At 53.0% G+C, this 16,649-nt stretch overlaps 1 protein-coding gene across 1 annotated transcript; it reads left to right on the forward strand.

Annotated features, from left to right (window-relative positions):
• The first annotated feature begins 2,660 nt into the window (after positions 1-2,660).
• On the forward strand, positions 2,661-5,631 carry LOC121674981 (P2Y purinoceptor 1-like). Its single transcript, XM_042049897.1, has one exon. It carries the CDS (start codon positions 3,303-3,305, stop codon positions 4,356-4,358), a length of 1,056 nt encoding a protein of 351 aa, XP_041905831.1. The 5' UTR covers positions 2,661-3,302; the 3' UTR covers positions 4,359-5,631.
• The last annotated feature ends 11,018 nt before the right edge of the window (positions 5,632-16,649 follow it).

Raw genomic sequence — 16,649 nt, forward strand, 5'->3', positions numbered from 1 at the left:
AAAGAAACCTCACTGCTCTTGCAGTGAAACATTGCCTACAAAGAGAATTATTTACTGCAATCATCTGGTACTCGGCCTGAATACAAATCATTAATTCTGTTTGATACAGGGCACATGGTGAACCTCCAGCAGGCAGCAAATTGCAGAATGAACAGCTTTGGTTGACTTTTTTAGTTCTCTAGTGGCCATGCCAAACAAGTGGTGACCTAAAGCTCATCTAGACTCCAAAACCACCACACTCCTCGACTGACACAGATAAAACATGTTGTGGGTACTGAAAATCCTGGTTTTAAGCCAGTTCTTGTTCAAGCATGTTGGGACTCAGCCACCAAGGCTGGGTGAGCTGCCAGGGCTGTCACACACTCCCAGATCCTGCCTAGCCACCTCTGGGTGATGGTAAAAATCAGAAGGTCACTTTTTAGGCAGCAACCTGCAATTCTCATCTCAAACAAATGACTCAACACACCTCTGCTATAATTATCTTTTTTTTCCCCTGCAGAATGTCTCCCTGATTCACTAAGCAGCAAACATCTAAATAATGAAATAATGATTCCAAATAAATCAGAGTTATTTTTCCCTATGAATACAGGGAAATCAACTCTTGCAATTTGATTGCCAGTCTCACAATATTTGCCATTCCCTCTAAAGCCCTGCTACCCTGGAAACATGGTTATTTGAGGCTCTGACGCAGGGTCCTGGCTTTGCCTGCTCATGTGGAGCAACAGAGAAATATTCCACCCCATCCACAGGTAACGTGTAAAGATAAAAATCCCCAAACCAAAAGAAAATTCACTCCTGTCCTCAAGGCACAAGGCCACATCTGCACACAGCGTGAGATCTGCCAACCACACTCCTGAGCCAGTGATGAGCAGCAGATCACAGCTCATTTCTGTGCAAGCACACGCAGCAGCTGAGGGAAGACTGTCCTGCTGGATGAGTAAACAGCATGCCATCAGAATGTCTTTTCCAAGCCATTCTCATGATGGACGATTTTTAAATGCATGGAGTTGGGTGAGAGAGGGCTGGATGAGGCCCTTATTAAAGCAAAACATTTTCAGAAACTGAGCACAGGAATGCAGTGCTCAATTGAAAAAAAAATAAAGTAGATCAAATGGTTTTTTTATTTTTCCTGGAAACACATGATTCAGGTTATGTGTTTGCAGGAGCTGTCTTGGCCCTGTGTGCTCATCCTGGCATCAGAACTGCTGTTCCCTGCCAGAGCCAGGAGCCAGAGGGGAGCGTCCTCATGCAGAATGTTTGGGCAGAGCTGGCAGTAGCACCTGTACCGCGAGTGAAACCGTGGGTCAAGTGAACACCTAAAACACACAAGAGAAAAGCTCTGTGATTGTGCCTCCAACGGGTCCAGGGAGCAGGAGATGTGGAGGGCACGGGGCTGCAGCCATTCATGGGCAGTGCTCCTCTCTTTCCCTGGCAGGAGGCACCAGCTCCAAGCTTTCATTCTGGGGACAGGAAAAGCTTTGCCTTCATTGCTGGGAGCAGCTCACGACCCTTCCCATGATCACAGAAGTCCTCCCAGCCAGCTGCTGTCTCTGCCTCAGTTTCCCCAAAGGCTGATGCTCTGGGACAAAGGGAACTGCTCCGAGTCTGTTCCTCTCCTCTCCCTGCCTTTCCACACCTCCATAAAGTTGCTCTGCAAGTGCTACCCCAAGGCCAGCTGCAGGAGCAGCTTAAGTGCACAGAGGTGAAGGGGACAGAAGCAGGGCAGGATGGAGAATCACTTCCCTAAGCAGTGCACCCCCATGGACCTCCTCCTCTGCTGTTGTCACTCCAGGAGCACAAACCCACCAGAGCCTCTGCAAACTTCAGAAAAGCCATATCCTCACCACATGGAAACACCTACACTTCACCTCTCCGGCACACCCATAGTGGTGAGGTTTTATTACAAAGGCAGGAAATAACACACAACGTTTCCCCATCGCTTATCCGCTCTAGCAAGCACTTTTTGAAGTCAACAAACACACTGGTACTCTCAACATGCGGCTACCGCCGCTCCATTGGCATCCTGGGCTTCCCCACCGTGTCCCCGAACTGCCGTGCCTGAGCGTGGTCCAGCGGAGATGTTCAGCTGCTCCCAAGGATGTGCGGTCGGGATGGCTGGGCAGGACTCACCCTCCCTCCTCCTCCTCCTCCACACTGGCTGCTGAGATATCAGCCTCCTCCTCCTCCCATCTCCTGCCCGGATTCAATTCCCGGAAAGCAGGCGGCCGTGGCCCTTCCAGAGCTTTGCCTTTCATCTCAAGTCGTTTTCCCAAGGTCGTTTTCCTATGGCTTATCAGGGTAAACATTCTCCCTGCTGATTGCTTCACTGTTAACTCCCGCGACTGCAGATGCAAGCGATTTCTGGCCCCGTTTATGCTGCAGCAGCTGCTCAGCAATGCAGTCGGGGCTGCCCTTCCTCGAGGTCTGCTTTGGGGTCGCTGGTTTTAGCTCTTGCCCCAATTTCACAGTATCTGAGTGTCTTCTGCCTCACGGTCCCTGTGACAGAAAAGGAAGGGGGTAGCCCCTCTCACGTCCTCCCTGCACGGATCTGAACCGCTCGAAGGAGGAAGGGGGAGAGGGTTTTTGTGTTTGGGGAGGGAGAGAGAAGTAGGCAGCAGGAGCAGCTGTAGGGAGGGGGCAGCTCTTGAGCAGGGCTCGCTTTGCCTGTGCTGGGGCCAGGCAGCCTGGCACATCTCCGCCTGCTGGCACTGCCTGCGGCACCGGGGATGGCAGCACGAGCCCCATGGAACACTGCCAGTCTCCTTACCTCTGCTCCCGGTATTTCTAGGCGTTGGAGCCAGGAGAAGGGCTGTCAGGAGTAGCAGTGAGGGCGGCTCATGGGGTGCAGGCTTCCAGGTCTGGAAAACTGGAAGGTTTCCCCTCACCGCAAGCGGGACAGAACCGAAACGGGCTGAAAGCTTTGGCTCCGCTCCTCAGACATCTCCCAGCCGCTCCGCGGCAGAGCCCCTCCGCCCCTCCCTGCCTCCTGCTCCCTCCAGGCAGTCCCAGCACCCAAAATAGCCGAGGGGCTGCGTGTCCCCGGTGCCCGGCTCAGGGTGTCCCGAGTGGGCTGGGGGGAGGCGCCGAGGGAGTGGCGGAAGCCGCCCCGCCGGGGCTGCCTTCGGCACATCCTCCCCGTGCCCCGGGGGAAAGTCCAGCGCCCTGCAGTCCCAGGCCGGGCTCAGCAGGAGCGGAGAGGTGAGGGGAGCCGCAGCCCGTGCCAGAGGCTGGCACCGGCGCCTCCGGGCACTGCCACCGGCCGCCACCCGCTGCCACCCCGGGCAGGGCCGCCGCGGCGCCCCATGGCTACGGAGGCTGTCTCCACGTGGCCCGGCAATGGCAGTGGGGCTCCTTGCCCCGTGGATTCCGCCTTCGCCCAGCGCTTCCTGCCCTCCGTGTACCTGACCGTGATCCCCCTGGGGCTGCTGGGGAACGGGCTGGGGCTGTGGCACCTCTTCACAGGGCCCCGGGAGACCGCCCGCCAGCCCCTCAGCCTGCTGGTGGGCAACCTGGGGCTGGCTGACCTGCTCTACGTCAGCACACTGCCCTTCCTCGTCAGCTACTACCTGCGAGGCAGAAGGTGGCTCTTCGGGCAGGCCTGGTGCCGCCTCACCCGCAGCCTCTTCCACCTCAACCTCTACGCCAGCATCGGCTTCCTCACCTGCATCAGCATCCACCGCTACCTGGGCATCGTGCACCCGCTGAAGGCACGGGGCAGGTGCCAGGGTGCAGCCTCTTCGGTGTGGCTCAGCGTGGTGGTCTGGGTGTGGGTCATTGCCCAGATAGCTCCTGATCTTGCCTTCAGCAAGATGGATCACAGCGGGATGCACTGCCACGACACGACAGGAGATGAGCACCTGGATGTTTACCTGCCCTACACCTTTGCTGTCACCGTGACTGGGTTCATCATCCCGTTCCTCATCATCATCGGGTGCTACTGCCACGTGGTGTTTGTGCTCTGCAGGAATGACAGCGTGGACCCCAGCCTCAGGAGGAAGAGCATCGGACTGGTGATTCTCGTGATGGTTCTCTTTTCCATCTGCTTCCTCCCCTACCACATCTTCAGGAACCTCAACTTGTTGTTTCGTCGCTGGAAACTGCAAGGGTCCTGCACACAGGCTCTAAAGGATGTCTACATTTCCTACCAGGTGACTCGGGGCCTGGCCAGCCTCAACAGTGCCCTCAACCCCCTGCTCTACGTGATTACTAGCAAAGACTGGAGGTCACGAATGAGAACCATCCACCAAAGCGCCAGATGGTGTCTGAGGCCACCCTTCCAGAGCAAAACCTCTTACCAGGCATCTGAGAAGAAGAGGAGCACCATTCTTTGTAAGGGGGAGGCTTCTGACGAGCTCTGAAGTACCTGATACCCCTGCTTCTGCCATGCCAGCTTGTGCTTGGCCCTTCCCTGGGTGCAGCCCCCCGCCTTGGCACCTGCTTTGCAGAGCTGGTGACAGCAGCATCACGGGCTCCATCCACACAAGGGATAGACAGGACTGCCAGCATCAGAGAGAAAACTGGGACCAGACTTTACAAGCAAAGCTGCCCAACCCAACCATTTTGCCTACAGTATGCCTGGAGATGGAAAGAGGTGAACATCAGGTTTGCTCCAGTACAAAGTATTTCCCTCCAGCCTCTCATGCAGCAGTCTGAGCTGGTTAACATCCCCTTGCTTCCCAGCTCCTCTGTGACTGAGAGATGGGAGGGACTGACCCCTTGTCCCTCCACTGCATTCTCTCTACCCTAGTGCACATGGGTTTGAGGCATCTTTCACCTAAGGAGAGATCCTGCATTGCAGGACAGCTAAGAGGGTGAATTTTTGCAGGGGGGAAGTGCTTTGGCAATGGAAATTTTCATTAAAAAATCAGGTTTTAAGTACATGACTAAGCTGTGCCAGTTCCTGGGTGACTGAGCTGTTTCAAGACGTGTGGGATCCTCTATTGCCCACCTCCTCTGCAGAAGGAAAAGACATTTTTGGCATTACTCCCTCTCTTTTGGAAGAGCACTTAGCAGAACTAACAAATGGGCATTGTAAAGTTTTTGGAGGCTAATGGTTGGGGTTTTATTTTGGAAGGTGAATGACTGCAGTAGCCCGAACTCCTGCTTTTGGGGGGCAAATGCCAAGAGAGTTTGCAAATCTTCAGGTGGGTGCTTGCATCTTGCATCCATCCTTGCGAGGGCATTTGATATGACTTGTTAAATTAGATGTGCAAAAAGTAAAAGAGAAACAGCACTGGCTTGAAGGCTTGTGAAAGCAGGATGTGATGATGAGGGCAGCTGTCTGTCATCACCAGGGGTGACAGATCTCTGCTTTGAGCAGACTCCCAAGCAGTATTTTGGTTTTTGATCTTTGTGTTACCCACACAAACAGCTCGAACATTTCAATTCAGTAATGTGATTCGCAGCAACAGCAGCTTTTGCAGCCCAGCTGAAGGAAGTGGCCTGTGAGTTAAAATCAGCCCTTTCTTGGAAAGCACTGGCCCAGGGACGGACATTGTGCTCTTTTCCTGACATTTGTCTCTGTCAGCTGTTCCTTGCACAGACCCACCTTAGCTGGGCAGCGGAGGGAGCACGCTTGGCTTTCAGCGCTGTTAATATATCTGAAGTGCAAATAAACACCTCATGCTTTCAGTTGTGAGTTGTCTGCCTTCTTTTAAAGCTTTATGGGAACCTGGGAGCCAGCTGGCCTGTGGGTTGGAGCAGGGGCCTGCCTGCTCAGGGAGTGGTGATGATCTTCCCAGTGTTCTGCAGACAGGGAAGTGCTGGGAGACTGCAGCCAGTGAAGAGTGATCTTTGACAGGCACACACTGAAGAGTCTGCTCAGCGCCGGTCAGGGGTCCAGCAACATCCAGCTCCCACCTCAGCCAGAGGAAACCTGAAGATAAAGCTTAAATTCACCAATGAGATCTCTCTCTGTAGTAGGAAGGTTGAGACATTAGGGTCACATCTGGTCCCTTCTCCTTGCACACATGCTCCAGATCTGGGCTTCTCCAGAGCTCTGAACTCTTCTCCTCCTTTCCTCAAAAAACACCCATGCCTCTGAAAGCTGTCCAGCTCTTCCATCTTCACACATGGATCCTATCTAAGATGCTACAGCTCCCCACAGAACCAGCTTTGGCTCCTGCAGCCCATGGGAGCTGTGACACCCTGTCACTGCACCCACTTTGGGCATGATTGATTGAAGTAAAGCATCACCGCATGCTAGGGAGAAAGCACTGCGTAGGAGGTGCCAGCAAACTCTGCTCTCACCCCCTGCATCTTTGTGCCCAGATACGTCTTCTTGTCTTCTCCAGTGCCCCCTCCCATCACTGTTAACAATGATTTAAAGATCTGTGTCCTGAGAAGCATCTCTGAGCCCCAGGGACAGTTGCAGACATAAATCTGCACATTTTTCTGTGTCCTGTATCTGTCAAATCGGCAAAAGCCAGTAAGGATCTGTGTGTTGGGCTGACATCTCAGATATTTGGGGTGGAATTTTTAATTCTTTTGTTAATCTACAGCTTTGCACTCCCCTTGATTCTCAGACAGCGCTGCTTCCCACTGTGAACTGGGGAGAATGAGCTCTTTCCCTTTATTAGGTGTGTGTGTATAATTAAGGCTCAGCCACTGGCACATGAGCCTCTTCACAGCTGGTGGTGGGGCAACAAAACAGCCCTCCTTCCTCCAGCCTTCCCTCCTCCATCTCTCCTTCCTCACTGCCAGGGAGGCTCCTTCCCTCCCAATGAGCAGCCACTGCTCTCTGCAGGACATGGAGGTGTGTGGTCACTGCAGGGATCCTGCTCAAAATGTGTGGGCACTGCTCACCCCTCAAAACCTCCCAGGGCTCTTTATCCCCTGGGATGGGACCAGAGTGTGGGACTGTCCCTGGAGCAACCAGCATGGGTAGCTCCCAGTCTGTCCCAGTTCCCACTTGTGGCACAGGAAGAAATTTTGGGAGTGGGTAAATGGGCAGGAAAGGAGGGGGAGCTGTCATCATCCCCCCTCCCCTTCTCCCAGCACTCTGCCAGGAATTGGCAGGGCCACACACAAGCATATGCTGCTGGCAGGAGGGGGCCAGTGGCACTGGAGAAGCTGTGCCATGGTTACCTCCTGAATCATCACCCCTTTTGGGCTCCTGGCTTATGATGAGCTGAGTATTCCTCTTTCCCTCACTTGGCTTTCTGTTGCCAGACTTTGAAGATGTCTAAAAGCAGGTGAGAGGAATCCCACCTGCACTCTGCTTTTCCCACAGCCTCTCTGGTACAGCAGCATGGAGCAATGATCTCGTCTGCAAAAGCAGATTTTTAACTCCTTTACCCAGATTAGAGCCGACCAATAAATCAAACATGGTGGAAATTCTCCTCCTGACACTAATGGGATCAGAATCAAGCCTGGAAATTTGGCAGCATTTCTTGCTTCATTAAATAAACCACTCTTGGTTGAGGGTATGTTGCAAACACAGTCAAGATTTGTTATGTTACAGAGAACTTTTGAGCTGACAGCCCAGGGAAGCCAGTCAGGCAGAAATAACAGGCACACATACAGATGCACAGATGTACAACCACTTTCTTCCTCCAGAATGCAGAACTGTTTTTCTTGGCATGCAAAACACTCTACAAGAGGAAAATATTGCTATCAGCAACATCTAAATGCACAGAACTCAACTCTGATTAATTCTTTATTCCATTTTGCCCACGTTAGCTAAAATCTGGCTCTGACTCAGTTCAGGGGTGTTGGTATGGCCAGTGGAGCCCTGATTGCTAAATGAGTGTGGGTTGGCTGCCCTGTGCTGAGAACATGGGGTCGTGCCTTTGTGTCAGAGACTTCCACAGCCCAGGAGAGCCGGAGCTGCTGCACCCAAGGGCTGGGGGTGCCGGGGACATCACTGTGGGACTGAGATGGTGCACAGGTCCCTGTTGGGGACCCCATGGCCATAACATGAGGGCCCTCAGGCCCAGGCGAGGTGTGAAGACCATGTGTGAAGCTGGAGGAGAAGCAGTGAGAGCAGGAGGCTCCCGCAGGCCTTGGCTCCCCATTGCTCCAGGCACCCAACACTAGGACTTTGTGGAGCATCTTTTGCAGCGTGGTGGGAGGCTGCAGTGTGCACACAAAAAGGGATGAGTCACTCAGGTCACTAACGAAAGGTCACAGCATCCTCAGATTCTGTGAGAGGCATTTATTTATTCAGCAAAACAATTTCATTGCTAAAGTACCTTTGGCTGCAGTGACAACAGACCTGACAGGTTATCCTATTTACCAAGGATATTGATCAGACTGGGAGGGAAGAGTAGATGCAATTATCCAGGTGAACTGGGAAAAATGGTAAATAAACCTGCCACTGGGGTGCTGTTGGTGAAAATTGTAATAAAAGAGAAAAATCTGAGTCTTCGTCTATACTACGTGGGGCGTTCTGGCATCCGAGAGACCAACAGCTTGTGCAGAAGAGCAAGTGACACAAATAGAACAACACTTAGCGTGCCTGTGTGAAGCCATCAGTCTAATACTACTCCTGCAGCGCATGCAGTTATAAATAGGTGATGCCGTGCAGCGTGGGACCTGGGGAGCGTGTGAGCCGAGGAAGGCTCGGCCAGCTCCCGGCCGCGGCGCTGCGCCGCTCCCAGCCCCGACGCGCATTTGTATGTGCGCTACAGAGCGACTGCGGCTGCACCCTGCGGGCACAGATTTGTTCTGGAGGACTCGCCGAGCCCTCCGGGCTTAAAAGAGTTGTGCCATTTTTTACCCCATTCCTCTAAATATCCCCCCGCAGCAAGCCCTCCTTGCCCCGGATCGCCAGCACAGGAGCAGCGCAGTGAGAAAGCCCCGGGAGCTGCTCAGTGCACCGCGGCCTGGTGCTGCCTCCTCAGCACCCTGGGAGGAAGATATCATTTGAATTTTGCCCAACACCTCCACTCTGTCATGAACAGGAGACATTCAGGTCCAGTCTGGCTCCCTGAAGAGCCCTTCGTGCCAACACACAGCCCAGCCAGAGTGAAATTCTTCTGCTTGTTTGGGCCTATGGGCAAAAAGTTTACCCTAAGAAGCATCAGAGAGCTCCCAGGCTTCCCAGAGGCACCACAACTCCTCCTTGGAGAGGCTGCTTCCATGCTGTGCTGAGGACATCCAAGGACAGGAGACAGATTAACTCTGTCCTGGCAGCCTTTGCTCGGATGCAGAGGTATTGCTCCCTTTTGCTGATCTAGAATACATTTTAAAGAGTCATGTGTTCTTTCAACAATGGCTTGACTTGTGGGAGAGTAAGGAACACCAAAAGTGTGCCAAACCCACCACAGCTCCCAGTCTGGTCTTACCAGCAGAGCCCACCCTGCGGCACCTCTGTGTCTCCAGGCCAGGCAGTGGGGAGACAGTCCCATGGCAATGGGAAGCTGCTGGCATGGAGGAGAGCTCAGGGGTAGGTTCACTGGTGGGGATGCCAAGATCCCTTCTCACTGAATGAAGTGTTACTTGGTTTGAAGGCAAAAATCCCCCTTTGAAAACACATAGTGCTGGTCACACAGTGCCATGCTGAGAGCCTAGAGGAGATGGGGATGCAGTTCCCTTGGGATGCAACTCATCCAGGAGCCTGGGGCTGTCCAAGAGCCCAGCAGGTCTGCAATACCCATCATGAGATGCTGCATCTTCCTCAGGGCTGTTGGAGGAAAGAATTTTTCTGTGTGCAAAGCTGAAACAACAGAACCAGCCCTGTAGCCACTATCCCACTGCACTGAGCTGGGATGTGGGACAAGCTCAGGCAGGGTGCCCCAGGGCAGACACCAGCTGCACAAGGGGCACAGTGAGCGAGCTGAAATATTATTTTCCTTTCCAGCGGGGCATGGAGGAGCAGAGGGTGGCCCATGGATAAACAGCAGACTCAGCCTGGGAGTACGGGACACATCCTCTCCCAAAGGCACAGCACGGGGATGAGTGCTGGACTTGCAGCCACACCAGCATGTACCAGTCCCAGCCTGGGGGGAGTTCTTATCTGCCTCCATAAAGGGGGCTGTTCACATGTGGGTCACAAGCCAGAAACCCCAAAATGGCCATGCTCTGAGTCTGTGCCTGATCCTGTGTGGAGATGCCCAGGGGATACCCAGAGCATCACCTCCTGTCACTGCTCAGCACCTCAGCTCCCACCTCAAGAGACTCTCAAACGGGACCCAAAAGTCAGTTAAATATTTCAGAACACAGAGAAGCCTCTGGTTTATTGTTCCATTTACCTCAGGTGGTCTGCCTGCCTCCAAAAAAGCCTACTGTTAATTTAATTCCCTCTAACTGATTCATGGCAGATTTGGCGTCCCAATGCCTGGAACAGCTGTGATTCCTGTGGCACCATTTGTTGTGTCCCAGGGACACCACACAGCTCCTGAGCATGGCTGGAAAGAAAGGGCCAGGGCGGGAGCAGGGGACAAGCAGCTGGGCCAGGCAAACACAGGGACATTTTTGCATTTGCAATTCGGAGAGGATGTGTCTTATCTCCCCAATTAGTCCTTCCAGAGAAGAGCCTGGAGAGAACCAACCGGAAACCCTTTGTATATAAACAAGACTTAGTAAAATCTGCAGGTTTAAGGTGGAGGAAGAAATAAGTCCCTAATACGGTGCTTACACTGCAAGAGAAAACAAATATTTCATTTTGTTCCGTTCATTCCCCACTGGGAACCTGCTGTGCTCTCAGGCATGGGCAGCAGGAACATTTTCACAGGGCATTTACAGCTCCCTTGGCTGGGAAATCGCTTGTGGCCGCAAACCCAGAGCCATTCTGGCCAGTGGAGTGTGGGACCAGCCACGGAGCATTGCTGGCAGGGGAAGAAAAATGAACCTTGGAGGAATCAAACCCTGCACCAAAATAAGTCGGTGCCTGGCTGGGAAGCTCAATCAACCTCTCAGCACCGGTTTTTCAGAGGAAAACAGGAAAGGACTTCTTGAGTTTTACTAATAAATGCACTTTACTCCAGTTGAAGTCCTGGGGCCGATTTGCTTCCTAGCGGGTTATTTTTAGCATCGAAAGGAGCCATTTGCTGTAAACCGTCTGCTCGGGAGCGGAGCGCGGGGGCCGCAGACGGGACTGCGGCAGTGACCGGCCCGGCTGCCCCACGGCCCTGTCCCACCCGGAGCGGGGCTCAGCTCGCCCATGGGGCACGACCCACCTCCGTTCCTCCCTGAAACACATCCAGGCAGGCACAGGCACTGCCTCCTGCCCCACCAGCCCACGGTGGGGGGCACCTTGGGGAGGGAGGTGCCATGGGATCCGGGGGACCCGGTTAACGCACCCACCGTGCGGGCAGACGCCTTTGGCACTGAGGCCACCCGGTGCTCACCGCCTGGCAGACAGCAAACAGCATGGCAGAGCCCATCCCTCCCCCTGGGGCGTCCCACAGGATCCCTGCAGCTGTTCAGGACCTTTCCAATCCCTGCAGTGCAGTGGTACCATGGCGTGGGCTGCCTCGTAGGACAGGGGCGAAGCTGTCACCGGGGAAGCCTCTGAAAGAGCCTCACATACTTGTAATTCCTTCCCAGAGCCTTTGTACCCACCACCCCTGACCTTCCTGGCAGTCCCACAGACTGTGATGCAGGACAGTAATTTATAGCATCGTGATGCTGCCACCTGGGATCAGGCCCTGGGGCCACATTCCTGTGCTGAGTCTGTGGTGGTGGTTGTGGCAGCTCGTCTCCAGATTCACCTTGCCCAGAGTGGGACCCTTCTCCAGACACACTCCCAAAGTCTCTCTCCTTCATCACTAGGATCCAGGGTCTCCTGGCAGAAACCAGTCCACCCTGGCACCAGCAGCAGCACCACAGAGCCTCCCACCTCCAAAACCCAATCCAAGCTGGCTGACAGCTTTAACAGGCTCTCTGCAAATATTCCCACAAGCTTTTAAGTAGAGGCATTATGATTTTATCTTATTATTTTATAATTAAAGCCAAGATCCTCAAACAAAATAAATGAACCCACTAAAGCGTCCAAGACCAAGAACTTGCTAAAGCAGAGCAGCACCTCTCCTGTTTGGTTGTGGTCCAGGCGCTTTATGGCAGGTACTTTGTGCCTGGCTGATGTTCAGCTGACAGCTTTCCAAGCATATAAAAAACTTATTAGGCTGAAAATAGAGTTTGTGACCATAAACTGTCAAGACCACTGTCAGCATTTCCAGCCCAGGTCTGCTTTGTGTACAACCACTGGCAGATCAGGCTGCTGGGCTGGGAGGATGGGGCTGTGTGTCCCCTCATAGGACCCATTTTGGGTAGGAAGGGTAGTTGGGAAAGGCTTCCTGATGAGCTCTGGGGTTTTAGGGGGTGGCATGGTGAGGTTTAGCATGGCTGGTACTGGGCAAGGTGGTTGAAGAGTCATACATGGAACTGTGTCCACCTGCTCTGGAGTTGGAAACCTGGAAGTCACATCCATTGGAGACTGTGCAGAGGCAATCTGCGTTTACAACCAGTTCATATCCAATGCTTCATCAGTTCCCTTGCTGAGCTTCCAGATCACAATGCAGAGCAAACTGCCTGCAGCCATCTGAGCTACAAAGAGCCCAGGAGGGAGGCAGTGGGAATTCTCCGAGCCGAGAGAAAGCCTTGAGGTTCCTGAGCCTGCAGGAGCTCTGAGCATGGCCAAAGGACAGATCCGAGGCAGCTCTGGCGTGCAGGAGGATGTTTTACAGGATGATTTGTGGAGTCTTGGGACAGAAGCAAACACATCCAGCCGGGATCCAATCAGGGATGCTGTGTCTGCAGAGGAAGGCATTGCCACAGCCCTTCACACAGACAGGAGGGATCACTCCCTGTGCCCAGCTCACAGTGCTACCTGGCTGGGGGCAGCCTAGCAGTGCCTGGAGTCTGCTGTGGTTTTAAGGACATCATCTGGGCAGCTGCAGCTGGTTATTCATACCCCAATACCTAATGCTTTCTAGAAATTAACTAATCTGTTACTTTAGAAATACCCTGTGGCTTTGCCAGGCTATCTATAATCTAAGTATTAAATGGCATTAAAGCTAGAATAGCTGATGCTTTTACTAAGGCAAACAAAAACATCAGTTTGGTGTTTAAAAACAACCAAAAGAAGCAGAGTACATCAGGATGGTCCCAAAGCCCTCAGGGAGCTGGAACACCTTGCAGCTGAAACCAGGAAAGGAGCTGACACCTGATGGGATGTGGGATTGACTCAAGCAGACCCACACAACTGGTCCCTGTTTAGTGCTTTTTGTCTGAGACTGCTAAGCAGCTTTGCTTATTTCAATCCATTAGAACTAGAAAAGCTTTTTAATAAACTCCCTGCCAGCCTGGAATTAGTAGATGTGGGCCAATTAGACACATTAATTAGGCACTGGTTTAAACACAGATGAGGTTTGACTTTGTTTACCAACCTCAGAGGAAGCAGCTTCTCAAAGTTCACCTCCAAAGGACTGGAAAAAAGGCACATTTTCCCCCAGTCACAAGCACCTCCCCATACAAACACAGCATTTGGATTTACGTTTTATTTTCAGAGCTCCTGCTTTTTCTTTGCCTCCCCATGCAATAAAAATGAGACATTTAATCTCATAATGTAACTTCTCACTGAAAATCAATGATAAAGTACATTATGTTGCCTGCCCTGAACCCACGGCTCCAGCTTGACCTTCCTCAAGCAGAGTGAAGTTCGGGGAAACACAAAGGTTGAACTTACGGCTTCCCAGCAGGAAAGTGTGAAACTTCCCTGTGCCTCAGGAGGAACGGGACAGGATGGCCCTCCACACCAGCCATCTGACACAGTTTGGTGTCACTCATGCCCTGTGATCACTGCAGGCAGAAAAAAGCAGTGTGTGAGCAGTGAGAGGCAGAGCAGGCTGAGTCCAGCCTGAATTTTGAAGCCTCCATTCCCACTCCAAACACAGTCCTGGTTTGTTACTGGGGGAGGGTTCTCATTAGGAGATGGATCCTGCTATCCTTTTTCCTGCTGAGCAGCATTTATTCCACAGGGGCCTCTGACCTGCATGGGGTCAAAGCAAGCCCCAAAAGGAGAACCCAGTGACATCCCAATCTCTGTAACTCCCAGTGCAGCAGGGAAAGGCTATGCTGAGGGAAGACCTGTGTCCCAAGACACTGCAAAGTAAGGATTTCTTCTAGCATCAGGAGAAGACCTTGGAGCCAGCCAAGGTCAGCCCAGTGCAAGCCCCAAAGAGAATAGGGCTAGCAGAAGGGAGCACTGAGAGGTGCTCATACTGTGGCAGCAGAGATGTTCCCCCTGTTCCCAGTGTGCCCAGCCCCAGGGAGGGGGAGATGCTACCCAAAGACCCTTCCCTGTGTAGGCAGCACCTTGGGAAGGCTGTGCTGTACCATCTCTGCCCGAGCTCTGCTGGCTCTCATCACCAACAAGGGTTTGGAAAAAAACTGTGCAGGATTTAGTTCATGATCAGCTGAGATTGATGCTGCTCCTAAAGGAAACTGGGCAAGCACCTTGTGCCTATTTTCACCCACGGTGGAGAGCATCTCCCAGGGTTTTCCATGCTGGAACCTACCATGGCATGTTGGTCCAACATCTGCATAGAGCAGTTTGCTTTCAATAACAGGCTACAGCATCAGCTTAACCCTCCAAATATCACTCCAGGACCCCAGAATTTGATCTGCAAGGCACTGGAGGCCCCAGAACGCCTCCTAAAAGATGTGTGACAGGCACCCAGAGATGCAATCATCGAAAGATTTCCTTCCTCTCTAATGGAACCAACAGAAGCTCAGTTAGCAGCTCTGGCTCCTGTCACCAAGGTGGGATGTCATTGCTGACCAGTGGAAAAAATTACCAGCACCAGGTGAAGTGCATCTTCTCGAGCAGGAGGCCCCCACGCATCTTTGGGGTCGGAGGTTTGGCAGCATCCCAGGCCTCGTTAGCAGGGCTGGAAGCACACCACGGAGAACACAAACCAGACACATTCCTCCAGCGGAGGCTCTGCCACATGATTTAGGAGGCTGCAAGCACTGCGATGCTGAGCAGCAAACCGACAGCTTGTGCTGCTCCTGATGGATGCCGGAGTCTATTTTTTCTTCAATAACAACTTTCACTAATGGTGCTGGCACGGAGGCTCAGCAAGGAGGAGGGAAGTGGCAAGTGGCCAGGGTGAAAAAGAGTTCACAATTACAGTAGGCAAGGCCACTGCGTCCCTTGGGCTGGCCATGGAAATGCTGAGGGCAGTGATGGAAGGGGCTCTAGGAGAGCATTGAGTCATCTCCTCCTTCAGCAGAGCACCCACTGTACCCAGAGCATTTTCAGCAGACACCCAGACATCTGCTTATCTTATTTTTAAACTCTTCAAGTGATGGGGTGCCACAATCTCCCCCAGAAGTCTGTTCCAGTGTTTCACTATCTTCATGGGTCAAAAGTTTTTCTTATGCCCAGTTCAAACCTTCATTGCTGCAATTAAATCTCAAGGCATCTTGTCCTCTCCAGAGAGAGAAGCAAGATGGATGAAGAGGGATGTTGTTTTTTTTCACTTCTGTGTTTTATTCTCAGCCAAAAGAAGAAGAGTTTATTTTCCTGAAAGAGATACTATCTCCTGCAACACACAACTCAGAAGTATCTTTCTATTTTTAAAAGTGAAGTATAGGCGTTATGTAAAAGCTATGGAAACCAGCAAAGAGAAACAGGGTCTTCAGTTTGTGGGCTCTGCCTCCTACCACAGCTAATTTCCCTGCTCCTTGGGGCTGACCTGGGCTGTCCACAGCACATCAGTGCAGAGAGGCTGAGCTCACTGCCCCCCACACCAGCACAGGGTGGACAGGCCCCACATCCCCTGTGCCTGCAGTCTCTCACCAATGTGCCAAAGAAGGCGGCAGAAACACTGAATCTGTTTTTTTTCCTTTCTGCCTTCTTAAAACAGCACTGGACACGACAGGCCAGACTCTCTGCTCTGGTAACCAGCTGGGAAACGGATGACACAGATAACGCAGACAGATAACACAGATAACGCAGACAGGTAACACAGCTAACACAGACAAATAACACAGTTAACACGGATAGATAACACAGATAACACAGATAGATAACACTGGTGACACAGCACAGATAGATAACACAGACAACACAGATAACACAGTTAACACAGATAGATAACGCAGATAACACAGATAGATTACACAGGTAACACAAATATATTACACAGGTAACACCGGTAACAGTGTTCCTCAGTGCCATGGGCGTGAAGCGGCCCAGAACTGTGCAGAGCAGCAGGAGCGAGGGCTGCCCGCGCAGGGATGGTACCACAGGGTACTTTGGGACAGCCACACAGCCTCAAAGGCCCCTGCTTTTGGGAGGGCAGGCCAAGAGAGTGTAGGCATGGGAAACTCCTCCGGCCTGGGAGCATCCAGGGGCAGCTTCGAGAAAGGGGGCTGTTACTGCTGTCACTGTCACGAGGATGAACCGTGGCCTCGCTAGGGCTCACCTGCAGCCGGGCACTGCCAGCGCTGCCCGGGGCTGCCAGGCAGGGAGGGCTCGGAGCACACCGGAGCCAGCCTCCGGTGAACGCGAGCCGGAGCCCGCAGGAGCCGGAGCCCGGGACGGGCAGGAGGCGCTGCGCGGTGCCCGGGCTCGGTGCGCGGTGCGGGGTGAGCCGTGCGCGGTGCGCGGTGCCCGGGCTCGGTGCGCGGTGCGGGGTGAGCCGTGCGCGGTGCGCGGTGCCCGGGCTCGGTGCGCGGTGCGGGGTGAGCCGTGCGCG

Source organism: Corvus kubaryi, unplaced genomic scaffold, assembly GCF_017639235.1.
Source record: "Corvus kubaryi isolate FWS band 111438036 unplaced genomic scaffold, C.kubaryi_AGA036_p1.0 134, whole genome shotgun sequence".
NCBI classification, from domain to species: Eukaryota; Metazoa; Chordata; class Aves; order Passeriformes; family Corvidae; genus Corvus; species Corvus kubaryi.